This window comes from Anas platyrhynchos, chromosome 3 (genome assembly GCF_047663525.1).
Source record: "Anas platyrhynchos isolate ZD024472 breed Pekin duck chromosome 3, IASCAAS_PekinDuck_T2T, whole genome shotgun sequence".
In the NCBI taxonomy this organism is placed as follows: domain Eukaryota; kingdom Metazoa; phylum Chordata; class Aves; order Anseriformes; family Anatidae; genus Anas; species Anas platyrhynchos.
This window is the reverse complement of record NC_092589.1, coordinates 50,387,826-50,415,456: the sequence shown is the minus strand read 5'-3', so window position 1 is coordinate 50,415,456 and position 27,631 is coordinate 50,387,826. Positions and strand designations below refer to the sequence as shown.

Here is a 27,631-nt window from a genome sequence, read left to right as displayed (position 1 = left end):
AGATAAACCAACTCATATAAAATGAGAAGTATTCTCCTTTTTTCCTTTGCTTGAGACAGGACATCTTGGGAAATACAACCTCAGAAGAAAAAGTCATTGTAGAGTCTCATATAAGATTGAAATGCAGATGTCCAGTTCCAGTTGATGTTGTTTTTTTGACAAGTATTTCAAAGGTGGGTAGGTCTATTGTCAGACATAGCAAACCACAGAATATACAGAATATACAGAAGGAGGGTAACACACCATCAGTTGGGTTTCTTGGCAATAAACATTAACTTGTATCAATTTTAAATGGATGATCATATTTATTTTACTTTTTTTTTTTTTTTTTAAGGAATGATTGTAGCTTTAATATTGCACTTGGAATCTTGTAATTTCTAATGTGCATACTGCTTTCCAGGAGAGGGCAGTCCATACCCAGTATCAGTTGTTTTCCATTACACTCCTAATCCAAGGAATATAATTAGAAACTCGAACATAAACTCCAGGTTTCATGGGTTGGGCACAGCCAAGGCCCCAAGAAGTGACTCCATGTTGGACAAATTTATCTTGGTCCAGACACACTAGAGGTCCTCCACTGTCCCCCTAAACAGAGTGAGAAAGAACAGAATGAAAGACCAGTGTGCAAAGCATGGCACTCTTACAGGAGGCACAGAAATATCTCTTGCATGAGAGGTCTTCACATGTTATAAGAAAGCACTGGAGCTTTAAACAGAAAGGAGCTTTCCAACAGATACTGTAAAGTTATCTCTTCTTGTCAACTCTTCTAGTCAAATAAATGTCAACATCAGGAATCTTACTGCCCTTAGTAACTGTTAATCTGTGCTTCCTTCCTCAGTCTGTTCTCTGAGCTGTTTACAGCTTCATGGTCAGAGACCAAGTGAGTGCATGCATTCAAGACATAGCTATTAAGATGTGAATGCACATCCCTCAATGGCTTGCTTGACCATCACTGTACTTGTGAATAGGGTAGCTGTGCTGTGTTGGCAGTGGTGTTGACTTGCCTACTGAGGCAGGCAATCTGCTGGTTTTGGACTTCTTTCCAGAGTCATCTCTACCTTTTCAGGGAAGAAAAGTCTCCAGTTTTATTCAGTATGTTAACCATTTCTAAGCCTTTTCATGCATTTAAATAAACCGAAGAACTAAATTTCAAAACAGAATTCCAGAGAAGCCTTCATGCTGTGCTTGTGAGATATTATGAGCTATTGCCAACCATATTCTTCCTTTTCAGCAAAAGGAAAGTTCAGCATGAAAATTGCTTCGCATGGAGTGACTTGCACAGGCATTGATGCTTGGTAACTAGTTGTTCCTTTGGCCTTTGGTATGCCTGAATGGCAGACTCCACTCTACTGATCCTTTAATGCTAACTGGGATGACTTGGATTGTTAACTTAGCTATAGTATTGGAGATAGTCTAACTGAGACAAACAAAGTGGTCTGGAAAAATATCAGACCGTTAGTCATTCCAGGCTGGTTTCCATACACCTGGCTCAGGCTGCCATGTATTTCCATTTGCTTTGTAGTTCAGAAGTATCTGAAAAATTACCTGCCCTGCTTCCTAGCAGCATATGAAGGAGCAAGGAAAGAATAGAATCCACATGCATTTTTCAGCTCTTAAACCAGGTGGTGTGGCAACATCCTGAAGCTATTTTTAAGCCTCTAAGGAACAGAAGGCTATCTGATCTGAAAACATTTACAATAAAAACTGATACTCATAGAATTTCTTACCTGGCAGCTATCTGTACCTCCATGAATATTCCCAGCACACAGTTCATGACTTTTGACTTTCCCATTCAAAAATTCAGGGCGGTTGCATATTTTATTCTCAATTACAGGGAAACCAGTTTCTTTTAAGTAGCCATCACCACCAGTTCCTTTGCAAATGAACAATATATATTAAAATAATAATAAAAAAACAGCACGATGAATGACAAAGGTAAATGAGCATCTCTGCAAAACAACATTGTGATAGGAATAAGCAGTAAAATAAGTGTAGCATTTGTGCACTATGCACGTACTTTCCATGTATAACATAGAGTGATTCCAAAATCAGTAAGTGTTATCAGAATCATGGCACATAATCCTTTACCACCCACCAAAATCCACATTGCACTGCTTGCCCTTACTGTTCCAACAGTAAATCCATATGGATTCAGTACCCACAATATTTGAGGGAGTCATTCCCAAGCCATTTTATTTGTCAGTATCTGAGAATTTCTCTCTGTGGAAGAAAGCAGGTAGGAAGTAGGCAATTGAAAATGGCATGACAGGCAGAAGCAAGGAGGCAGAGAAGATAAGATGCTCTTCTCAGACAAGACAAAGTAGGAGGTGTGACAATGTGAGCATGTTTATATTTGAGTGAGACCTTCTGAACAAGGCTGGTTGGGAGAAAAATTACTGGAGAGAACGAGCAAACTGACTTCATGTGATTAAGAAATAGCCTAAATCTAGAAAAACTTTCCTTCTGACTGTGTAAAAGAACACTTTGAGGAAAAGCACAGCGGACTTAGAAATAAGAGTAAATATGTCCTTAGGTCTGTTTCTCCTCTTTTAGTACTTGTTTAGGGAGTTTCAATTTACATCAGTCTGAGTGATTTAGGAGAATCTAAATCAGGAGACATTGGAAAGAAAAGCAGTACCTGATGAATTGTGATGAAGCATCATAGAATTACAGAATCATCTAGGTTGGAAAATATGGACACTCACAAGCTCTTTTTTGAGTGTTTTTGGCACACAGTGAATGTATTTTGGACACAAATCTATACCCAGCTCCAAAAATGGAGCTTTTAGGTGTGTTAATTCTGTCTCACCTTTTGTATCTCCCCAACCTGTCACATAGCACTCCTCTCTTCCTCCTAACACAGAATTTTCTTTAGGCAAGCAAACTGGGATTACATGATTATTGATGATTGCTGGGCTGAAAGAAACAAACAAAACACTCATTCAGGAGCAATCATTAAAGCATTTATCCTTCATAGTACCTTCAGTTTTCTAAAGAGATTTTATACAGTCAGCCTTTTTTTTTTTTTTCCCTTGAAATCCTAAGCTTCAGGTAAGTGTTTTTTGGTGGTGGTGGTGGTGGTGGTTTTTTTTTTTTTTTTTTTTTTTTTTTTTTTTTTTTTCCGAAGTGCAAAACCACCTTTATTTTAGGCTATAATCCCACAGAACATGATACACAAAAGGAAAAGATTTGAAATGGAGAACAGTTAACTTCAGACATTAAAAACAAACAAACAAACAAAAAATAAATCCAAGAGAATGTGTCTACGTAGGCTAATGAACAGATTGCAAAGCCTAGATAACTTTGCTCTCCATCCACTCTGACCATTTATAAGTCACTTTCAAACTGGACACTGTTAGCATAAAGCAGAGTCCGAGTCCACCTGACTTACCTTTGGGTGCAGCTTCTTAGCTAGGCTCCATTAAGAAGCCACATTAATTGTGCTATGTTTTGGATTTGCATTACACCCCTGGAAATAAAAGTACAAGCACAACATATTCATATCAGCTTGTAGCTGTATAGGTGTATGCCTCTTGATTGCACAGCATGTTGGAGAGAGTTTCATACCAATGGAAACATATGCAAGCAGGGCCAACCAAAGGTATTGTATCAAAAGTTCATACTACTTGCCTGCACAGAGGACAACTACTGGAAAAAATCCCCTCACTCTATCATGGAAAAAGTATGGGTTCACTCATATTAACATTGCAGATTTCAATCCTCATTACCTTACCAAAGTAGAAGTGTGTAGGGAGAGACATGCAGTGAAAGCTCTTCTAGGCACAACCTCCATCTACTCTGCTGCCTCCACCTTGCCTCACAATGGCTGGCACCAAGCACATTGCCAGCCTGTGTCACCATCCCTAGTCACCCTCCCCTCCCAAAGCAGCCCCTTCCCTTTCTGAAGCCCTGCAGCTGAATCACCCTGCTTTCCACTGGAGTTTCTGCAGAAAGGGAAAAAAGAGAGGGCCACAGCATGTAAAGAAATATACATTTCAATGACACCCCCAACCAACCACTATTTAGTCAAAATAGAGGCACACCAAAACTGTCCTGTCAGAATGAAGGAACACTTCAGGTGAAATGATACCTCTTCAGTTTTAGTAGAGCAATGTCCACTCTGTGTGGTTCCTTGAACAATTTCTCAACATCTATTTTCTGCACTGATGACTCCGATGCTCTTTCTCTGTGTAATCCAAGATATACTTTATATGCAGATGGCCGTGATGACCTATTGGAAATGATTGCACACAATGAGCTGATGAATGCACACCCAGGAAGTAGAACTCTTATGACATTGTTGGGCACCTTCTGCTATCAAAAGAAGAAAAGTAAAGCCAGCTTTGGCATAAGCTTAGTTTTGTAATCCTTTATTATGGCCTACAAAATCAAACCTTGCTGGAGAAATTTATCACTTCTCACTCCTTGTTTTTCAGTCAAAACTCTGCTTTAATGAATGACGAATAGCCTTGGCCCAATTCTTGTATGTGCAAGCTGAGTAGAGAGACAGCTCAGGTTGGTTATTGGGCCCATTTTGTTTCTCCTCTTATTTTTTATCTCATATTATTGAATTCTGATGCAGATTACGATGGATACTTACTTTTCTAGGCAGTGAGCAGCAGTAAGAACCCACTGTGGATCTATCAGAGTTCCCCCACAGAAATGCAGGCCAAAACTGTAATACAGCAGAAATTAAGGTTTAAGGTGGGCAAGTCAATTGCACATCACTGCAGTTCATCAGTTAACCCTTCTAGCACAGCCTTTACAAACTGAAGCTCTTATTCTGCATTTTTATTAGGAATCAAACACTTAACTTTCCTTGAACAATATTTCTTACAAGGACAGTAGTGTTGTGTAGACATTTTTACAAAAACATTATTATTATTAATTATTATTATTATTATTATTATTATTATTATTATTATTATTATTATTATTAACCAGCGTTTTTATTAGTGGAAAGCCTTATGCACACAGATGTATACTTTTTTAGAGATCACGGCTTTTATCCAGCTCTGATCCCAGTCAGAAAGCTTTGGAACTGGCCTTGATTCCTAAACAAGATCTGTAGTAGCTATTAATTTAAATTGTTTCCTCTCCGTGTAGGATACTGACTCTACAGCAGGACATAATAACAGATTTAACTTCTTTCTTCCTTTTAGTGAAATAACAGCATTTTTCAAATTAGCAATTGTGCCTATTCTATAGGTATTTGTCATAAAGTAAGAGTATTCTGGGTTTTCTAAATTACCTTCTAAAAGATTATCAAACAACCTAATTTAGAATAAATGAATAGCCTAATAAAGTTTATTTTCAACTTTCAGTTTAGAGGCATTTAAGCCTTCTACAGTTTTTAAATGCAAATTAAGTTTTCCCTTAGAGTGTTGCAACCATGTACAATAACATCCTGTGAGATGCAAAAGTTTCTTGATTGTAAAGTCTAGTGTAATGGTGAATGGCCATACCTTGTCCGGAGACTGATTTGCCAGGGCCAGGAGTGAGGATGTGAAATACACCCAGCAACAATCCTTTGAGCACACAACTTTTGTTTGACCTTGGATTTCCCACACTCATACTGAGCAGGAGCTACAGAATAAGAAAAAAAAATCCCTATGAGGAACTTTGGAGTATTTGCTATATGTATTCACTCTGCACTCAGAAAACTGGAAGTTGAACCTCTTATACTTATCTCTTCAGGTTTTGATCTGCAGGCAGTTATATACTACATACCATCTATGTTTTGTTAGGTTACCTTCACCTGCCATGCTTAAAAAAGTCTGTTTTTTTTTTTTTCCTCATATGCTTCTTGGTTTTTAGCAAAATACATGATTAAAACTCCAGTGAGGTAGAAAAAAAAAAAAAAAAAAGGAGTGGAGGGAAAAAGAAAAGAGAAAGAAGAAATACATTCTCCCAACATCTTTAAATGTATTCTTACAAATGACAGCAATGCAAAAGCTGCAGAGCCAGCTGTATTCAAACTAATCTTAGTGGTACAGCACATGAAATTCAATCCCTGTCTCTGTGGAAAAAAAAAATCTGTCCACTCTCATGCTAGGCTTCAGATGTCTTGGAACTATTCAAAAATGGCAGATTTTATTTAGTCATGGAAAACTGACTCTTAACAACATGGCATATAGATTTGTTTTTGTCAGCAAAAGGAACTAAATAACGAAGCTGAAGGCAAAAGCATGTTTCCTCTGCTTTTTAAGTGAACAACAAAAAAAAAGTACTTTAAAAAGAAACTGGATCCTCAAATGAAGACAATAATCACTTGAAAATGCATTTTTTCCCCTACAAGTCCCAGCCCAACACTTTCAAGGCAGTAGTACTTTTATAGTTACGCTATGTGCAAATTATAGAGCATCTTATTCTTGTTTGTTCCGTTTTGGGGTCTTGATCAGAGGTGCATAAACATATAAGCATATTTTCTATTGCTTGCAGCTGAGAGGATAAAGCATCAAGAAAATCACCCTTGTTTTGAGTGGGAACTATTTCCTGGCCTGGCTTTTGTTGTGATGGACATGAAAGGATTTGAAATCAAAATGCCATAAAACATTATGACTATCTACATTGTTACACCACCTCATTCAGAGTTCTGAACTGCTTTATTAATAGTGAACAAGACAAGGGAATTTGGTTAAATACTGGGGGCCAGAAGAGGGACAATCTGTTTTACATCCAGGTCAGAACCAGAGTCACATGAGCAGGGGATGCAAAAATTTTGCTGAGATAAGAGTATCCCTTGTTCAGCCTGGCCACACACATCTTATGACTCAGTTGTGCCAGGTGACCAAGAAGGAGCAGGGACAATTTCTGCAGGACAGCCACACTTTGAAATACCTGGGAAAACCCCCATGGGCTTCAGTGTGCTCCAGGAAAATCTTGTGCTCTGCTTGGGGTTTCTGAGGAGTAAGCACTACTCTTAAGAATTCAGACACTAGTTTCAAGCATTACTTCCCCACAGCCTTAATCTTTCTAAAGCTATTTCACTGTCTTAGAATAGTCTTTCAGATTAATCACTGAATGCTCTCCAGAGGTCATAAAAGATGGTCATATAAGAAAGAGAGACACTAGTCTTTAAAGGAATAATTACGGCACTTGGGAATGTCACAGTATTCCCAGGCTTTTCTTGGGTCTGTTGTGTAGCACCAAGGTCCATTCACATCTCCATCAGGATTCCTGCAATACTGTAACAAAGAATGAAGATACAGCTATTAAGAAGAAGAGGAAGAAAAAAAATCTAATGCATGTTTCAGAATAAAATCAAATTAAATTTGGGAAAAAAATTTCAATTCCTTCCTGATAAATGGTTTCTATTTCATTAAAAAAAAAAAAAAAAGTGTAATTTTTCTGTTTTCTGTGTGAGTTTTAAAAAAGATAGTAAAAACAAAATCTCTTCAACTGTCTCCTGGCAGCAAGCTTCTCTAGAGCAAGCTTGGATTTCTGACCTCTCAAGAAATGTAGGAGATCTCGACCTAGAGGTTTTCTGAAGCACTAAATTGTCTACTCCTACTTCCATTGTAGTTAGCAGGAACAGCAGTGTCAGCTCTGAGGTCTTTTCACACCCACTCTGTTTTCATGATTGTGGGGTAAGTAGGTATTGTGTAAGGTGATCTTGCACAACTTAGTGTTGCCTATGAGTCCCAGGGGCAGGGGTGTAGTGTTCACCCACACACGTAGGGTTTTGGGTTAGCTGAATTACTGTGTAGGGTTCACAGGCTGTGCTGACTAATCTCCATCAGCAGATACGTCATACAGTTGCAAGCTCTCACATGGAAGCATGCAAATTTAGGCAGTGTCATCTCAAATCAAATCCCACCATCTGCACATGCCTTTATTGACCACCCTAAAAGACAGAAAGCAAGACCACTCAGCCCTGCAGTAGCATTTCACTCCTACAGGCTTAACACAGTCCTGGTCTTCCAGAACATCTTCACCCTCTGTGCCCTGCCTAGAGCTAGCATTCAGTAAGTAATGCAGACAGAAGGGGAGATGGGGTATAGACAGAGACAGACTGCCACATTGCCCACAGAAGTTAGAAACAAGAAAAGAAAACAGTTTGAGCTCCTGGACTCTGATTTCCCATTGTAGTCTCCTCTTTATTTAAGAAATTCTACCAGGTACTTTTCTAGTTATAGAAGAAACTATACTCTTGAATTATAACCCATGCCTTAGAAAAAAGGAGAGGATAATTGCTTCCCTTCTACAAGAGTCCCTACTAATTACTGTATGCAAGTGCCAGATTGAGGATCTGCAGGTGAGCAGATTTTCATAGAGCATTCCCCTAGTCTGAGCTGGAATTCAATAGAGGCTATGTGACGCTATCAGAGAAACGGCTAAAACAAGCTCTAAAGCCATGTACCTGGAAAAAAAAAAATCAAGCTGGCAGAATCAAGCAAACTCTTTATGTCACATTCACAGCTAGCCACAAACTGGACAAGCATTGTATGTGGGATGTTACAAGCTGGAAACATACAGCTGGAAACATAAAATCTTTTAATGGGTACACATGTTAAGACTAGAGATAAAGTTTAGAGATGGAAAATGAGTTACAGAATGGGTCAGAAGCATGTATATCCTTGCATGATGGGCTTCAGCAGAAGTTGGAGGGCTTTGTAGGGGGAGGGAATTAGTAAAGGTTTAGGGCTGCAATCCATCATGTATATATCTCAAGGAACTTGGACTGAACACTGAACCCCCCACATCTCACCTGTCACTCTTGACACTGAAACCTATGACCCTGGTGTATATTTTTGGCAGAGGAGGCAGAGGTACTGCCCACAGACCAACTCCAGATAGTCCTCAGCAGTGGCAAGAAGCAAATGCTGATCTGAAGCCCTTTGACTACGCTTCAAAAGCATTTGGTGTTGCTGCTGGGATCTCTATGTGCTCCGATGAAGAACAGACTGATCATGTCAACATGAATTAACGTGATCAGGTTCTTGGATTGAACTGAGGAAAACAAATCAATTTACAAAGACCTGGCATGAAATGCTTGCTCAGGGGCCATGAAAAGGAGGAAAAGATCAATGAGAGCAAGTATTAAATGAGCAGCTGCTTACATTGTGTTCCAGGCCTGCTTCTGGATGAGTCAAGGGAGTGAAATAGTCATGGCTGTGTGGTCTCTGAGATCTCCAATCTTGACAAGTCCTGCCCCTTGCAGTTTTCGCTACTGTGCCACGGTAATCTTTACCATTTCCATTAATGCATTCTGTGAAGAAAAAGGAAAAGGAAATGACTGTTATGATTGTCAGCTGTGAGCTATTGTGCCACATCCATTCTTGATGGTGGTGTAGCAGAAATAAATTTGAAGAAATGTTATTAGGACTTATATGTCCTACTTAATATGTGTACATGGAAAGGAGGACAAAGTAGTGTCAATGGTCTCTAGCAGTCATATTTTAATTTGCTTGCATTTGAAAAGCTTTCTTCATGATTATGAAAGCTATAAATCAAAGAAGCTTAGATTCAGTGACCCCTTCTGACTCCAGAAGCCGGGACCACAAAGGCCATGCGCTCATGAAGTCTTTTCCTTATAGGTACTGATACCTGTTCATCACCATGTTTTACAGTACATAAAAGGCAGTAATACATAGTCATCCAAAATTACTAGTTTTCAACCTGAAAAACAGGACAGAATAAAAAAAAGAAAGCTGGATACAGCAAAATTGTATCTGAACTGAATTCAAAAGGCTAGCTGTCGTCTGGTAGGAAATGGAGCCCTGGAGATATGGCACAGGAAAAGATCTTCTTGGAACAGTTTCCAGCAAAATGCCATGACCTCCATATTTGTTGTCACTGCTAGCAGACCTCCCACCAGAATGTATAGACTACCAGCCATTTGTTTCCTTGTGTTTTCAATATTGCCTGATATCACAGATGAAAGATCCTATATTAATCTAAAATTGAATACAGAAACTATCCTATAAAATTCTACAAGAAAGTTCATTAAGTGATGAGAGTGGATGAGGTATTATATTAAATTCTGTAATTATTTAGAATTCTCTTTCATTCTCACTAAATTCTATGACTTTTGCATAAAAAGCAACTTGTTTTTTTCTGTTATTCCTGAGAGGAGCAGAAATTATTCTCACCAGGATCTGGTTCCAGAGTTGTCTGAGGAGGTTTCGGTAGAGTGATTTGTAAATTGTCATCACACTTCTTCAGGTTGCAGTACTCCCATCTCACACCTGGGTCAGTGGTGTAGCACCACGGCCGGCTATCAGCATCTGGGTTTCTGCAATAATTCTGCCTCAGGTCCCTACAAATGCAAGCATATCATATGCCCATCCATGCCACAGGTCTGAGAAGAACTTGAAAGAATATTTAAGAAAGCAGGACTGGAACAGAGATAGTGCATATCTTTTATCATGTACAATGTCGACCAGATATCTTATTTCCAGCATAAGGAAATCAAGAAAAAAGAAAATAATTTTGAAATTAAAATTTAATTATGAAAGAAAATTTAATTATGACAAGTACTTATTCACTGTTGAAGGCATATACTACTAATACTGTTTACAAATCCAGATAAGTAAATGCAGGTATGTATATTAAAGTTCTAATTCTTTTTGCTTTTCTAAATATAGTAATAGATTTTAGGAAGACATATCTTTTTAAATTTCAAAATAAATAAATACTAAGTGTTAGGAATAAGAAATTCACTCATCCGTTCCACAAAACTCTAATGAACTGCAGACTAGGAAGCAAAAACTTAAATTCAGGAATAAACTAATGTATAGAAATGGTTTGTTTCACTATAAGGAAAAGTTTATGAAAATTTTTAATTTGTTTAAAAGCAATATAGAAACAGTTAACAGTCTAAAGCATAATAGTAACAACTGTGTTTTGTTTCAAGATGATATTAAAAGATAATCTTTCCATATTAAAAAAAAAAAAAAGAAAGAAAGAAAGGAAGGAATTTTTATCAAGTATGCTCCCTTGCCAACTTTAAAATCACTGTTGTTAAGAGGTGCTAAAAACAAAAATATGTTTATGAATGGTCATTCGTGAAGGAAACATGGAAATGGGAAATACACATACGCATTTGGGAACCGGTCTGACGTTTTATTGTGACGGTGTGGTGACATTGAGTTCCAGGCCTGACATTTCTTTCCTGTGACAGTGAAAGACGTTGTGCCACGATAACTCACACCATTGCCTCGATAGCACTCCTCAGTAACTTGAGCTTGCTCAGGCCCGTCAACAGCTGTAGTGAATAACAGAAACGCTTCTCTTGAATCTTTATACTTGGATATTTATATGTGAACACAGAAAGCCAACAGAAGACAGCAAGCCAGAATACTTCACTGACTGCCACAGCATGCTCCTTGTAACAAAATCTTTCTCAAACTGTAGATCAAAAAGACTTTAAAATGTTTGTGAAATTTCATGATATGCTAGATTTAAAGCACTTGTACATCAATTATACCGTCACACATGCATATTTATTTCAGCTAAGAATCAAAATATTCACATGTGGATCAAGATTTCTGCAGACTAGGGGAATGTCTGTGACTACCATACATTTGCACATGAAATAAGCCTACTTTCTGTAAGGAGAATATCCTTTTGATTATTTCTAATGAAGCCTAGGTACAGTGCTTATAAATTGCCTTAGGTTTTGCTTTGAACTCAATTTGTAATGAACTTGCATGTAAAGATAATTAATTTTTCCATGGAACATTTAAAATTTAGAAGTGGAGTGAACAACCCTCTGGTAAAAGACAAATACCTCTGTTACTGTAATTTTTCCCAAGTTGGGTCAGTAGGTGGCTTAGTACTTTCTCTGCACTTCTCCATCAGACTGAACATACTAGCCCAGACTCCACACCGGGCTCAGGAATTCAACTACTAGGTAACATTACTGAGAGTTATAGCAAAGATACAACTCAGCAGAGGGCCACCTAAGGTTTTTTGCAATAAAACTCAACAACACTTCCCTACTTCAGATGTCTCCCATTGTTCTTACCAGCAGTGTCTTGCTCTACTCCATCACAGGAGGGAATGGTGCAGTATTCCCACCGAGCAGTTCTGTTGGTGGTGTAACACCATGGCATCTTCTCACCATCAGGGTTTCTACAGTAGTTTTCCTCTAAATTCCTGAAACAGAAAACATGGCTAAGAAAAGCCGCTCATGGAAGCCTGATAAAGGTTATGAACAAGGAGGGAATGTATATTGCTGCCCAGTTTACTGCTGTATCTACATCTGGGTAACTGCTATAAGCATTTACTGATGCCATTTACTAGATGAATAATTGCAGTGCACTGATGTTTTGGATGTGCTAAATCAGACACCTGCTGGATGAGTAGATGATTTGAGGCTTGTACTTCGTGTAACACTTTGAGGCCAAGAACAGTGCAGCAGAAACATAGAGTAAAAGTATCTAGTCATAAGCAAGTAATAGTTACTTTCTTACTTTACATAGTCTTGCTCAAGCAACAATACAGTAAAAGGATGAACTGAAGAGGGAAAAAGATAATCAAGCAGATCTTTAAAGTCAGAAGAGGACATGCTAGTACCCGAAACCAAGTAGTGAATAAAAATAGGAAAATGTGTGAAAAAACAACTGAAAAGATGATTGGCACTGGTGTAGCTTGAAGACTGCAACACAGTTGAAGAAAAATGAAGTCATTCTGCGCCTTGATACTTCTCACGGGCAGCGAATACAGGAGAGGTTTCACTTACTTGCAGGGATAGTTTTCAGGAGTGCGGGCATGTCTGTGAGGAGACTGAGAGCTCCAGTGCTGACAGGTATTTCCTGATTCAGTAACAGATATCGTGCCTCGATAGTCTTCTCCTCTTCCTGATAGGCACTGACGTCCTGGTGCAGGTTCTGGTGGGGGTGTTGCTATTGCAGAGTTAAACACAGAGTTTTACTAGGTCAGATTTATAGCTTTCCTGGCAGATAAGGTTTAAAGACCAAAATGTTTGGGAAGTCCAAAATGTACAGAAAATATCTACAAATATTTTCTTATCTTCTTTGTCTTTAATTTTAACATTTTCACAAGCAGCCACATGGTCCCTTAGCTGTAGTCAGGAAACAGCACAACGAAGTGTTAGCAGCCCCATCAGAACACGACTGGAAAGTGAGCAAATGGTAATATTGTGAAGAAAACTGGGGTGAAAGTGGCACATCAGATATAGGTGTTGATGCAAACATAAAAGAGGTGTACACTAACTGGTGAGAGTTAGGGGCGACAAGGATGATGTCTGGTGAGAAGCCACCAGTATGGTGGCAAGGCCAGGCCTTCAGGGGAAAAGGAAATTGAACCAGAAGTGAAAAACAAACAAACACAATAAACATAGAAGTTTTTCGGAAAGAATGAAAATACCATCAAAAAGGGAACACAGAAGGAATATCTGTGACAGAAATCTTTACACTCAAAAGAGCTATCAGAGGCTCATTTCAAGGTAATTTCTTTCTATTATTTTTTTTTCTTACTTTCCTGTTTCTTTTGAGGTAAAAGTTAGTGTTTCTAATTCTTTCCTCTTTTTTTTTTTTTGTGGGGTAGGGTGGGGCGTGGCTCTTCTGTTTGTTCTAGCTCTTTACACCACCCTGAACAGAAGGTGTCGAGATGTATTCGTGTCTAGAACTCTGTAAGTCAGACTCACTGCAACGAGGAATGTTACAAAATTCCCAGCGTTTATTCGGGCTGGTAGTGAAACACCAGGGCCGGGGTTCACCATCAGGATTACGGCAATAATTCATCTTCAGGTTTTTCTCTGGAAAACTGAACAGGAAAAAAAAATAAATAAAGTCACTAATGGCTAGCTGCATTAATTAGCCTGTCTGGGGCAGAGTGGTCTTCAGGCCACCTCGATGATAAACTTCTCATCACAGAGTCTGACTCACTTTTCAGGGAGGTATCCGTGAGAGTGAGGTTGCTGGGAGTCCCAGCGCTGGCACTCAAGTCCAGATGCTGTTGTTGAAACTACTCCTTGATAGTTTTCTCCACTGCAGTGCATGCACTCCACTGTAGGAACAAGGCAGAATGAAGACAAGAGAAACAGAAAATTCCTGTGAACTGATCCATAAACATTCACACTCACCTCACTTGACAATCAAGAGTCTAATCAGAACCCATGGCTGAAAGTCAGCCTTTTTTTGCAAAGTAAAAGCTACGTTTTCTAGGTGAGTTGACTTCAATTAATTGATTACTTTTAGAGTATTCTGTTTAAAAATACATTACAGACTATAGTTCTTAAAATAGATGAATTATTAGAACGACTGAGCTATAATTGAAAATCTGTGCCTTGCTCCTATAATGTTTTGTTGACTTTTGCATTAGTAACCATCATTTGGTTCAATTCTAGGATTAAGATATAAGAACATATTTTTATACCATTCTTTTGCCTAAGTAAAAATCATTTGTATAGCTGTTTTGGGAGTCTTTTGATATCTTTGTGGTTGCTGTTGAAAAACTTTACTAACTTTACTAAAAACTGAACTAACCTCAAATTTGGAACGAATCATCAATTAAAATTAAAAGTATGAGAATAACTTCACAGTCTTGAACGCATCTTCCAAAAAGGGGTAAAAATTTGTATACATATCCTGACCTTCACACTCTGGGATGTTACAGTAATCAAATCTGGTATTAGGATCTGTTGTGTAACACCAGGGTCCCTTTTCATCATTATCAGGGTTTCTGCAGTAATTTTCTTCCAGGCCTGCATTAGGGTATTTTTCAGGTGTGTAACTGAAAAAGAATTAAAATGGGATTAGAGAATAAGACAAATATCCCAATTGTTTATCCGAGGACTCTAGACATGAAATCTGCATCTGATGACCATTATGAAGACGTCATTCATTAGAAGTCTCCTAACAGCTACCGAGTGCCTTAACTGAAGGGTTACCAGTTCCATAGCTGTAGAATTCAGGAAATCTGTTGTTTCTAAAGCCTGAAAAGTCTTTAATACTTGCATTCGCTCCAGCTATCCAGTTTCCAATAATTTTTGCTCAGCCAAGGTACTTTTTAATACACAGAGAAAAGTCTCCTTTGGCACACCTTCCCAGGAGATTCTATGAGAAGTACTTTGCTGAAATGTGAGAGCTCTCTCTGACCTGAATGCTATGCTATGTCACTAGGTAGTTGCTAAGTAAACCTGGTTGGTTGGTTGTTTTTCATTAAAAACAATAAATACTGCCTTGTTCATTGTCTATGGATTCACTGATAGAATGATGTATTCTGTTTCTTTTTATACCTTCAGCCAGGAGAAGAAGTTGCTCTGCTGAGATTAATGAAAAATTCTTATTTCAGAAGAACCAACAGCTTTCCTGTCTATCATTTTACTCATGTAATGACTACAAAATTAAACGCAACTGACAAGACTGAAGAAGTCAACTTTGATCATGCAGCCCCAATTGCAGGTGTCTGCGTTCCAATTCAGATTAAAGAAGGAAATTATTGTAGGAAATTATTTTATAAAAACTTGAACACCAAATGCATTGCTTATAAGACTACTCAGCACATATAAATGGCTTAGCAACATTTCAGAAAAACACGAAAATACAAATATGAAAAGGCCATACTTAGGTTTATGGGGTATACTGTCAGCCCACTTCTGGCACAGCACACCCTTCTGAGTTTTGGCTTCTGTTCCTCTGTAATTCACCCCTTTTCCCTCCTTGCATTCTAGAAGATAAACTGAAATGACACATGCACAATTAATCGGTATCATCACATGTCCATTGGAATTCAGCATATACAGAATCAATTTTTTCATTAAAGTTCACCATGTCACGAATGAGATTTAATTAATTTGTTATATTATGCTCAAATTCAAGATAAAATACAAGATAAAACAGGTAGTTGGTTGAAAGTGCAAATTATATATGTTTTTGTACCCTTAGCTTTCAAAACTTAGTAGTCACTTGAAAAGAAAAGAAAAGAAAAGAAAAAAAGAAAAGAAAAGAAAAGAAAAGAAAAGAAAAGAAAAGAAAAGAAAAGAAAAGAAAAGAAAAGAAAAGAAAAGAAAAGAAAAGAAAAGAAAAGAAAAGAAAAGAAAAGAAAAGAAAAAAGAAAAAGTAGAGAAAGGATTAGTAATGAAACCCTGTCATTATAATAGTCAAGGGGAGTATTAATGTTGACATGAGCCTGATGTTTGCATTGGTATCCTTGAAAACATTAAATTCTTTTAAATTATTAACCTTTACATAAAATTAGACCTGAAACCACGAGGTTGTCACTTTTTTGCTGGAAGGAGGAGGGAGCAACCACAAATCCACTGCAGCCTTTAAGATCTCCCTGGGGGATCTGAACAGCCATCTTTCCGAGCAACGAGCTGATGGCTGTGACATGAGAGTTGCCATGCAAGTGGTGGCTCTGCCACAGCAGAACGAACTTAGATGTCTGCAAGATCCCTTGGAGCTTCTGCCTCTGCAGTTTAGGGAGAGTCTCTGCCAGGCAGTATGTCCTCCAGCTTGGAGAATGAAGCAGGAAACTCAATAGATTCTCTGCCCAAAGCAGTGGGTTACATGGCATGGGTCAGCAGCAATACTGAATTCAGGTATTCCTGGCTCCCCACTGCATCTTTTTTTCCCAAGGCTTTGTCACAGCATCTGCACAGCTGCATTAGTGCAAATGTTGACAGGGTCATGCTGTTAACAAGACCTAACATGAAAGAAAACTTCCCAAAAAGCCTCACAGTCTATAGTGAAAAAATATCCTCAGTGACGGTATGGGGAAAAAATGCAAAACAGTGGGTGAGAAATATCGGGCACCCATAACAAAGCAGAGCTTCAAACTCTCATTAATTTTCCATAACACTGATTAGTGCACAATTTTTCCAAACTGTATTCTGTGCAGAACCCATCATTAAAATTAATGTATTAAAAAATGTGTCATAGAAAGTATCTGTTTCAAGCCTGGTCTACAGTGCAGACTCGTGCAGTCTCAGGGCTTGCACATTCACTGTCTCTGAATTGAGAATGATGTCAACTTTGTTCTCTTCTCAAACAGCTAGTAAAGGTTAAATGGTAAAATCTATCAATAACCCTTCCTCCCCTCCACCCCCCCACCTCAACTTCCCCAAAGTCCAAACATGCTGGCCATGAGATTCCCAAATCTTTCTTAGTGAAATTACCTTTTGTGTTTATTAGCAGATGAAATTAATAATTTTTGTTAGCCACTTATTTGTTTGGTAAAGACGGGCTTCATAAAGTATTTTTACTTTAAAAATACAGATTGAATTGAAACAACAACCTATTTTTTTATTATTATTATTATTTTATTTTCTTCCCCTCCCCACCCAGGAACTTCAGCATTCTTCACATCTCCCCCCCATCAACATTTTACTATGCACAGGGTAAGTTTCATCAGCCAGTTCCTCCCTTCTAGCTGCAATAAAGCAACTTCTCTTTTAGGTTGTGACCTGGCTTGTCTCAGTGTCTTTAAGCAACATCCAAATCAGATATTTGTGGAGATCCGGTTTTGCAACAGCTTTTCTCATCATTTGTTACACCAAAGCTGATGTACAAGCACAAGATTAGCATACACCTACAGAAAGACTGTCATTTTACACTGATCTTCCTTAACAAAAAGAACTGACACTTGAATCTGAAAATAGTTCCAGATCTTCTGTGGGCTGACAGGTAGTTTAGAACTAGATTTATGAGGCTACCTTTAGGCCTATCTTCACTTCAATGTATATATATGGGCAAGTTTATTCTAGAAACTGTAGCTGGAAGCCATTTGGAACCCTCAAACAGTTTTGCAATAAATTAACATTAAAAACCTGAATAACTGAACATTGAATCAGTCAAACACTGACTCTTTCTGTTTGCATAAACTTTTGACCGTTTATATAACCTTTAGGTTTCTTTCTGTCTGATGACAAATAACTAACTTTGATCCCCAAACTCAACCCATGTTCCCTTGGGTTAACTATTTACAAACAGGTATGTGCATAGCAATCCCCAAACACTAGATTTAATTCTAGTTTTTTTTAATTACCCTTTCTATAACCCAGAGAAGGTTAAATTCCTGTTCTATATACCACATGCCATAGGAAAAATGATTCTGTAAATTCTGTGATTATTTTTATATTATTATCATTATTATTAGTACTATAATTATTATTTTAATAAATATTAATATATTTATTAATAATATAAGCATGATGATGATGATAATTACAATAATAATAATAATAATAATAATAATAATAATAATAATAATAATAATAATAATAATAATAATAATAATAATAATAATAATAAAGGCTTCAGAAGTTGTATTGCAAGAATATCTGGGCATGTGATAGGAATTTCCTTGAAGTACTTGGATGGTAGCAGGTCCTAGGGACAGTGATATGGTCTGCCTAGGTAAAAACTACATTTTCCTTTGTGTTCCATCACAGCCGATTAAAATGATGTTATCATTAGAATGGACACATAATTAAGACCCTCTGGAATGAAGAGATGAGCAACAGAGAAACCATCTGACACATACACACTAAGGGCTACATTAACATACGGTCTGATATCTCAAAACTATCCAAAGAAGGATGTTTCACAGCTTTTCCTACAGCTTTACTGTACTTATGTGTATATACACAGACATGCATATATATATGCATAGTCAGGACTTTCTTATGCTTTGTATGAATCTTGGAGATGTCCCCAACAGTAACCAAAAACTCATAAACCAGAAAAGAGAACAACTGAAATGAAGCACATTTTTTGCTTTCTGTAGGTAGATGTGCAATTTTTTGACATTCCAGGTCAGTAAAACTGCAGTTTTTTTTACATCTCTACTGCTGCAGTTGTTCTCTTTTTCAAGAAACTAAAATCCATGCCTATTATCACAGAAGGATACCATAACAGATTATCTTTGAATATTGCAGGACTGTCATCCAGGTTCTAATGCCAGTGAATCCAAATGATGTCTCAAAAATGATAGGATAAGCCGGAATAACAGTCTTCTGATCACAGTACTGAAACAAAATCACTACAGAATATCTCGAAGTAAGATATTTGTTCAGATTTTTGAATTTTCTTACTTGACGATAGATCCATTCTGCTTCCATTCTACAATAGGAACTGCAGCAGATTGTTTAGTAAATATGGTTCAGGGAAATTCCCACCAGTTTATGGCTATAATAAAAACATCTTATGTTCAAAACATTAAATTAGCTATCAGTTATATATACAAAAAGGGAAACTGTCTATGGGCTTCAGAGCTTTATCACTAGTTATTGCAGATGGGTAAAAATAAATTCTCTGCCAGAAAAAAATAATTCCTGTATTAATCTGACCATTTAAAATGTTAAAGATTTTCAAACCAGGCAGTGAGTTAATAAAGGCAATTGAATATTACATTTGCTATTTTTTTAATTACAGTAATTCTACTAAATATATTAAATATACTAGTTCTGGGAGTTCTCCCTGAGCAGTCAAAACTGAATTATGAGTTGACATTAAAGTCAGAGAAAAAATCAAACGTCTCCTCAAAGATTATAAAAACAAGAAAAAATACACAGATGTGTATTTTTATATGTAAAATATTAGCCTGAAAAGGACCCTCATAGGTTTTGGCCCAAACCTCCATTCAGCTTCTTAGCTGGATGAGGCTGCTGAGAGCTTTGTGCAGTCAATATCTGTAGGGGTGGAGGCTCCACAGCCTCTCTGGGCAATGTGGTCCAAAGCTTTCCCACCCTCCTGTGAAAACTTATATGCACCATATCTGAATTAAATTTCATTTGGATGCTCAGTTGCAACCCAGATAAAGTTATTAAATGAGCGTGTAAAATCTTATGTGAGCTAATCACATAACATTACCTTATTTTTTGAGGCTTTGCAAGTCAACAGAGGAGTAAGAATGCAGTTTTATGGAGCGAACTGGTATTTACAGTCTAGTTATTGTGAGTCTTGACTTTTGCTAAGAAACTGGCTTTCTGAGACTACTGGATGATTTGTACCACCTGAGAGACCAGTTCATTTCTTGTCTTTGTTGAAGGAGGCCATATCTATGTTACCTACTAGAGTTTCCAATTTCTGAACATTCTCAAATGTATTAATAGATTTTCTTAAAAGTTACAAATTGAAAAATGGTGAAATGCAATGATGACAAAGTCACTTAACAGAGGGCATCACTGATTCTATTAAAAGGTTAGCTGATTATCTCACGTCTGGTTGATCGGTAAGGTTATTTTTGGTGCATTATTAAGTCAGAGAATGATACAATAAAACTTACATTACATTAAAAATGAAATACATTCCTTCTTCCCGCTATATAGCAAGAGATCAGTGCTTGATTATATAAGTCAAAAATAGTCTTAGAACCCAATCATTTGTCTGCCTGTGGCATAAGGTGATAGATTTTTTAAAGAGATGATTAAAAATTGGATAGGTTCCATTTCTTAAAGGTAGACTTACTATTTGCCAGATAGAATAGGAAATCAAATGAACTTTAGACAAAATAAATAAATAAATAAATCTATGACTAAACTGCCTCCCGCACAAAAAAAATCCAAAAAACCAAAAAACAAAACACATACAAAAGGAGAATCCAAAATACCACCACATCAATTAATTAAATCATACACATGAATAATTCTGAGAACAAATGAAACCAAAATAAAATTGATTTGAGTACCCCTGAGGTAAACTATGATTACTTTAGAGATGCATATGAAATTATTTGGTAGTTTCTGCCAGTTTTCCACTGGGCAAAGGTCTGTCTTATAAATCATTGCCAGCAAAAGTAGCTCTTCCTAGTACCCTTGGCAGAGACAGAGAAGATGGTAATGGCAGAGAAGATGGGTTAGTGGCAGGTTTAAAAGGAGAGAAGGGACCCTTATGCACCTCCTTTACTTCTAGCGCTATCTGTGTTCTCAGAGCAACAGTGTTTTTTTGTGTCCTGTGGATCCCCAGAATTTAGGGAAGAGGGAAGTTGCTGGAGCACTAATCTGGGAAAAAAAAGCTGGCATTTGCTTTTCCAGCAACGTTCCAGAAACCTAGTATTAGATGAGTGCTGATCTACCCACTTTGTGTGACCCAGTGAGGATGTGGTCCTAGCTACAATAACACTATGTTAGTCTAACTCAAAAGGATATCTCAGAGAAATAATATCAAAATGTAAACTTACGTCTTTTTTCATAAAGAACTGCATTTGTTCTTCTGAATATCACTGATGTTTTGGTGTTCTCAGCCAATGTTAAACACTGTTGGTCTTTACTGGTGAATAAGAAGGCCCTATTGAAATTAAGAGGAGAGAGCAAAGTAAGAAACAGCAATTGAATGTGTGCATTATTTTCCTGAACACCCTTTCTAGTATTCAGTTATAATTTTGGAAGCACGGCACTTCAGCAACATTTAAGATCCAGCCACTGTTTCACAAATCACTTAGTATCCCAGCTCCCATTTTCAGTGGTGATTTGACTTCTGAGTCTCCATATCAAAGTCAGGTTGAAATGGAGCTATATGACGAAATCATGCCTAGGGTAAAACAAAACAAAACAAAAAATCCCAACAACATTTATAATGTGCCAGAAATGCCAGAGAACATGTCAAAGAGGATACATGCACAAAGGACCTTGACCTTGTTTCAAAAATATTCGTGTTCATTCAAGAAGCGGAATATTCTACAGTATTCAGCAGTTACCAAGGAACAGGTGAAACACAACAAACCAACACCAAAAATTACCTTGTGATAAATGTTTTAGGTCATCATTACTTGAAGCAATGTAAGCACTTTGGAAAACACAGCTATTTGTTCAGTAAGTGTCAAGGCTGTTAAGTCTGCAAAACTAGAGGGGATGGTGTAACCTTTACAACTGTATCCAAGGAAAACTCTTGGGAGGCTAAGTAATTTCTATTGTTGACTTTTCTGAACCAATGAAGAGCAATCGAAACATGGCATTAAGCAGGCAGGTCTACTCTAGGAAATTAAACAATGACAAAACTGCTCTGTAGCACCGAGATCAACCGGCATGGTCCAGGTGTGCCTGTACTTCTCAGTTCGCACAGCCGCTTCCCAGAGGAGTGATCACATCTGAACTTTCTGCTGAGTCCGTGAATTCTCTGAGAAGTACTGGTTGTTCTAGGTCAAAAGTGAACTCAGTTCTTCCCCCTGATCCAAACCAAGCTCTCAGTAACGCTAAATTTACATTAGGGTTGGATCTTACAAGCATGGTCCAACAGTCAGCTAAGGCAGAAGTAGAAGACTGAAGTATTGGCCTACATTCATTGGTCTGAAGCACTGAGATGACTGTGCTGGCCTGGTCTTGAAATTCTGCTTAACATCTACCTTTCGTCCCCCAGATTCTTCGCTGCCAGATAGAGCCTGTTCTCTACTGATCTTAAGAGATCTCACAATTAATCAGGGATGCAAGGACAAAACATCCTAAAGTCACTCCACTGTCATGTGATGGACCTGAGGTAGAGGCTAAGGACCTGAGGTAGAAGATAAGGAATGATATTGAGCCCAAAAGGGAGCAATAACTCCTTACAAATTGTAAATATATAATCTTAACATAGACTCTCATCCTCTCTGCCTTCATTCCTACCTGTCTGGGATAAGTACTACTGAAGATTTGCTTTCTCTGTGTAGTTTTCAGAGAGGGGAGTCAGATCAAAGGGAGTAAGTGATACTTTATGCTGTCAGCAAACCTCTGTCATCCTTTAGGGTTATTATATCTCTTTAAAATAAGCATCATTTTCCCTTTTACTGTCAGGTCCTCACCTTTTTCAGATTCAAAACACAAAGTTATAAAATACATAAAGCAGTCAGCACCAGGGTATCCCTGCCTGATAAAAACCTGAAAAAGAATCAAGTGCTGGAAAGAGTGCTGCAGACAGTCAATATTCTGAGTTCAAAAAGATATCCTGCAAAAGTGGTAGATCAAGGACTCATGATGATTAGAAGAGAAAACCTCCCTGCCTCACATGGGAGGACAGCCTCTCACTGCAGTCACGGTTTTCTTTCCTCATTACTCCAGTTGCCTTCTTTACAGCTGAGATAAAATGAATGGGCTCCTGAAGCTGAGGTCTGGAAGGCTCAGAAGCCTTAGGCTCAAAGCAAGAGGCTCTGCTAAGACAGGATCCTGGGCAAAAGCTGGTTGTATAGACTGGTTAACATCTTTCATCCTTCCTAATCCCCTGGGCCTTGTTAAATGCAAATACAGAGAGAGTGCTTGGCCAGAAAAATGACTTAGTTTTAGATGCCTGTCCCCTTCTCACAGTAAATAGAAGTTACCCAAGTCCAAAAAATGTAAAATTCAGAATAATGGACATGTCTTCAAGATAATACGTAACGCAATGAACATGAGCAATGTGATTATTGCTACCATAGATTCCCAAGCAATTACTTATGACTCTACTGCAAAAGGAGTGTAAGAGTACTAATGAAACTATGTCAAGCTGGTTTTCAGCATCTGAAGCTATACATTAAGAGATAATAATATTTTCCAGTAAAAATCTGACATAATTTTCTTAATTGTTCTCTGTCTTCATCCGTGTCTCTCAGGCATTAACTTTCTATATGCTTTCTGGTTTTCCAACAAACCTCAGAAGAACATGTTCCTGGGATATTTTTCTGAAGTTTAGTCAATAGATAAAGCAGACTACTCCATCATCTGTACATGTGCATGTTTCCACCATCTGAAACATATATATAGGAACCAGCAGAAATTACCTGCAAGTGAATTTAGTTTCAGTTTCACACTGCTCCGCACATTCTTCTATAGTATTTGTCTTATAAGTCTGCTTTTTTGTGTTAAGCAGCCAAGCTCCCTCTGTTCTCACATAGCTGTCTAGTATGCTTCCTTGCACTAAAAGGAAAAAGAGAGAAAGAGGTAAGAATGTGAGTGCAGAAATGATTAATTTCAAACCTCCATGTTAAATTCTTTGTCACCTTGGTGAGCAACATCATCATTTAGTTACAGTAAGAAATCAGTTAATGGTGACATTAGCTGATTAATTAATTTATAAAGGCTTTTCTTGCATGGTATGGTAAAGGGTGGTGTCACTGAAAACCCAGTGGAAAGCAAGACAGAGATGTGGCTTGAACAGTGCTTTGTGTCATTCTAAAACTCATTAAAAGTAACACAAACCTAATGTATAAAGTGAAGAGAACAAAGAAAAATGAAAAAAAGTAGTGTGTTTTCAGAGACATAAAGAATATATTGGTTGTCCATACTTTGGAGAAAGTGTAGAAGTGGGACTCAGGAAAGATATGAAACTGTTGTCCGTTGCTGATCTCTACCCATATAGGACCATTTCAGTTTTATTAGTCACACCATATTTATATCTGTTAAAATTCTCTTGCAAGAAATGAGCCATCATTTTGGTGTTATCACTGTAGTCATGTTCAGTTTATCATTTTTTAAAAAATAAGTCTGTATTTGATCTTACCTAATTATTAAGGTAGCAGATGTTGCCCTCTATTGCAATGAAAGAACACAGGACAATAAACCAGTAAATAAATTAATCTTACAGCTTCTGAGCTACAGCTGCGTGATCCATATATGTGACACTAAAAGGTAGTCTTGTGTGAACCAATGAACACCAAAAATGCTCAAATAAAATCCTCTTGTAAAGGAGTTTGACATTTAGTGCTTCTGTTGTTGTTGTTATTGTTTGTTTGTTTCCTATTGCAGCTATGCAATTTCTGAATGCTTAGATATAGTTGACCAGACTATGACTTTCATGACTCACAGCTGCAGGGACATGGAGTTGCAGGAGTCTTGTGATTTTTTTAGTTTCTTTATTGGATGAGCATATGATTCTATGATTCTACTGACAAACATTTGGCTCTGGCAGTTATCCATTCTGCATGGTTTCAACCCCAAACAGACATTTGGCCCATGGTCTTTGCAGCACACCCCCGTCCTGCTCTGTCCACTGTTCTGCATTCTGATTTACACAGTTGCAGAACAAAAGGCATACAGGCTACGAATCATGGCTTCCCCCTCATAAGTGACAGACATGCTAAAGAGGGACTTCTTTCTTCATCTTCTTCTAACCCTTTTCCTTCTGAGCCATTGCCCAATGGCAGCAGGATGGGGAGAAGGCAGCCTCCTTCAACTCAGACCTATAGCCTCTGATCAAGAGACTTTGCATGGCTATTTAGTTATGTCTTTGATACTGAGGAAATTTCTTTCAGGTAACTACTTCACCCTTCCCTAAGAAATGTTCTTCTGTAGTGTGAAACAGGCTGGCATGAGTCCTGGTACAGTTAAATCCCTTCAACTGAGTGCCTGCAGTTGAGTATTGCTCTATCTGATAAATTTGCATCTACAATGTAGAGTTGATAACATGGATATAAGAGCTAGACTATACTTCCTCTCATACCACTGTAAATCCAGAGAGGTTACTAGATGTTTTTTTTCTGCATGTATGCTATGGGACAGAGTGGCCCTAAGTGATGACAGTTTAACAGTGTGCATGAAAGAAAAGCATAGTTAAAAATAAAATGAAGATAAAGTGGAAAAGGATACAATAAAAATTCACATGACAGGCACAGGACTCACAGATTCCACTAGATATTTCAAAACAAAAATGACATTTAGATGAAGTCAATTGTGAATGAAAACATTAACCTGAATTAAAAAAAATAAAATGTCACAGTGGTGCTGTAATGCTTTCCACAACATCAAGAGATTCAAGTGAAGAATCGAAGAATTCCCTCTATGGTGTAGCCTCCTTGCAACCTTAATTCTGTTCTGTTGACTCTTTGACATAACATTATCATAATATTTACAGCATTTGATTTTTTAACAATATTGATTGTGTCATAACTTGTTAGGAAGGGCATAACACTTTAAGAAAACAATGAAACTACATGCAACTACAGTAAAAACGTGATACATTTTCTTGCTACCACTTTCCCAAAGTCTATGGATTTTTTCAGTGTAACAAAGACATATTACTGCCTTTTTCAGAAATGCAAATATTTATAGCTATTCAATGAAAGACTTGCAAGCAGAAATAGAGTATTGTAAACAAAAGTAAAAATCCTATATTTTCTACCTCCTTATATAATTCTTACTTATTTGAGAAGTGTATTTGATTTGAATTAGGGTGTTTTTGAAAAACTCAGTTTGGAAACTAGAATTTAAAGATGATTATTCTTAATATTAAACATTATCTAGAATTTTTAATGCTGGGACTTGCCTCTAATATTTCTAGTTGCTAAAACCTATTCATACACTTTTCTAATTGTGACCCCTTTTATATTTTCCAATTACACATGAAAAACACATGTCCTTGCCAAAGGTACCACCATTTCTGGCCATTTGGCATGTTGGCAAATGCTTGCCATTTGTTCCCATGCACACACCAAGGCTGTCGCTCTTCTCATGTCTCTAACAAACACACCAGAGCAACCGCAGCTCTTGCTTTGTTCAACAGCAATTCTTGCTGGCCAGTAAGCCCCAAACCCACCCTCATCCAGGTAAGTGGTGACACATGGATTTGGGGACCCGTCTTCACAACATGGAGCTTGAAAGCATTTGGCCCCAGTCTCACCCATGCAAGTGGAAGGCAAAGGACTCTTACCTGAGCCGAGCACAAGAAGAAAGAGCAAAGCAGCTTTGCTAATTCCCATTTTGGCCCAGCTGGAGGGTGCTGGAAGTTGTGTGTGTCAGTGCACAAAGTTTTATTGACTTGCACTGGAGTGAGGCGGCATCAAACAAACAGGGCAGGCAGATTAGGTTAATCATTCTCCCATACTGTGACCCCCTTTGCCGTGGAGTGGATGTTCAAACAACCTTGAATTGGATATATTACCAAATCAGGCTCAGACATTTGTATTATTGGATGCTGGGAAATGTGAAGGCACTTTCTTGTTTTGTGAGACATGTTTTTGTTCTCAAATTGTTTGGTCTCACTTTGCCAGAGAATAGTCAAGAACAATGTTACTGGGAAGCATGGGAAATGGTTTGTCCAGGCAGAACTTGTTTTTTTCTTAACACTAGGGTCCCACTGGTAATTTCAGCCATGCACACTTATACTGGTGTGTAAGGACCAACTTCATTTTAATCTCAGGGTAAGCACTCAGGGTAATCTCAGGGTATTATCAGACTGAGACAATATTAACTTGAAAGATGGTTTAATATAACTTTTATTTATTTATTTATTTATTTATTTATTTTCTTTTTAATCAAATAATTCATTCTCTCCTATGTTTCTTAGATTTTTTTTTTTTGGTGGTGGTGTTTTTTTTTTTTTTTTTTTTTTTTTTTTTTTTTTTTGTAAGACTTAGAGGTCATTTTGGTTCAATGCCTAGCATGTCATAACTTTATGTTTAAGACCCATAGATAGCTATTTCGTGTTCTTCCTTCCCAGACATTTAACCTCATATTGTATGCATAAACTCATCCAGTGAGGGTGTCAGACTTTGTTCATTATTACACTGATTTCAACATCAGCTCTCCTCTGCATTTCCCAAGTGGTCTTTGCCTTGGAAAAGTTACAATGCAGAACTGTTTAATGGCTTCTCTTGAATGTTAGGTCACTGCTGGAGCTTCAAAACAATTTGTGGTATCAAATATGCTAGTGACTCACCTGAGGCAGGATGGGATGCTGGATGAGGAAAACAGGCTTGAATGTGCACCACTGGGCCAAGAAGTTCAGACTTTTGCAAGTGAAGGCAAAAAGTTCATAGAATCATGTGCTGTATCTAA

General features: G+C 37.7%; 1 protein-coding gene across 1 annotated transcript; it reads right to left on the bottom strand.

The window, feature by feature from the left end:
* Window positions 1-304: 304 nt before the first annotated feature.
* LOC113839591 (plasminogen) lies at window positions 305-26,662 on the bottom strand. The gene is made up of 19 exons (XM_038176902.2): window positions 26,505-26,662; window positions 23,641-23,776; window positions 21,094-21,200; window positions 15,537-15,651; window positions 14,564-14,703; window positions 13,857-13,977; window positions 13,616-13,734; window positions 12,689-12,851; window positions 11,972-12,102; window positions 11,044-11,209; window positions 10,095-10,261; window positions 9,063-9,211; window positions 7,094-7,187; window positions 5,466-5,586; window positions 4,601-4,675; window positions 4,091-4,231; window positions 2,810-2,916; window positions 1,728-1,873; window positions 305-585 (listed from the first exon to the last, which is right to left on the bottom strand). Exons 1-19 carry the CDS (start codon window positions 26,551-26,553, stop codon window positions 424-426), a joined length of 2,409 nt encoding a protein of 802 aa, XP_038032830.1. The 5' UTR covers window positions 26,554-26,662; the 3' UTR covers window positions 305-423.
* Between the last annotated feature and the right edge of the window lie 969 nt (window positions 26,663-27,631).

Excerpts from the sequence above, each read along its gene's own strand:
- LOC113839591 (XM_038176902.2), bottom strand. The coding sequence starts at position 26,553 with ATGGGAATTAGCAAAGCTGCTTTGCTCTTTCTTCTTGTGCTCGGCTCA. Across the intron at positions 13,735-13,856 it reads CACGGATACCTCCCTGAAAA|TTTTCCAGAGAAAAACCTGA; the intron begins GTGAGTCAGACT and ends TTTCCTGTTCAG. Across the intron at positions 7,188-9,062 it reads AAGCAGGCCTGGAACACAAT|TATTGCAGGAATCCTGATGG; the intron begins GTAAGCAGCTGC and ends TCTTTGTTACAG.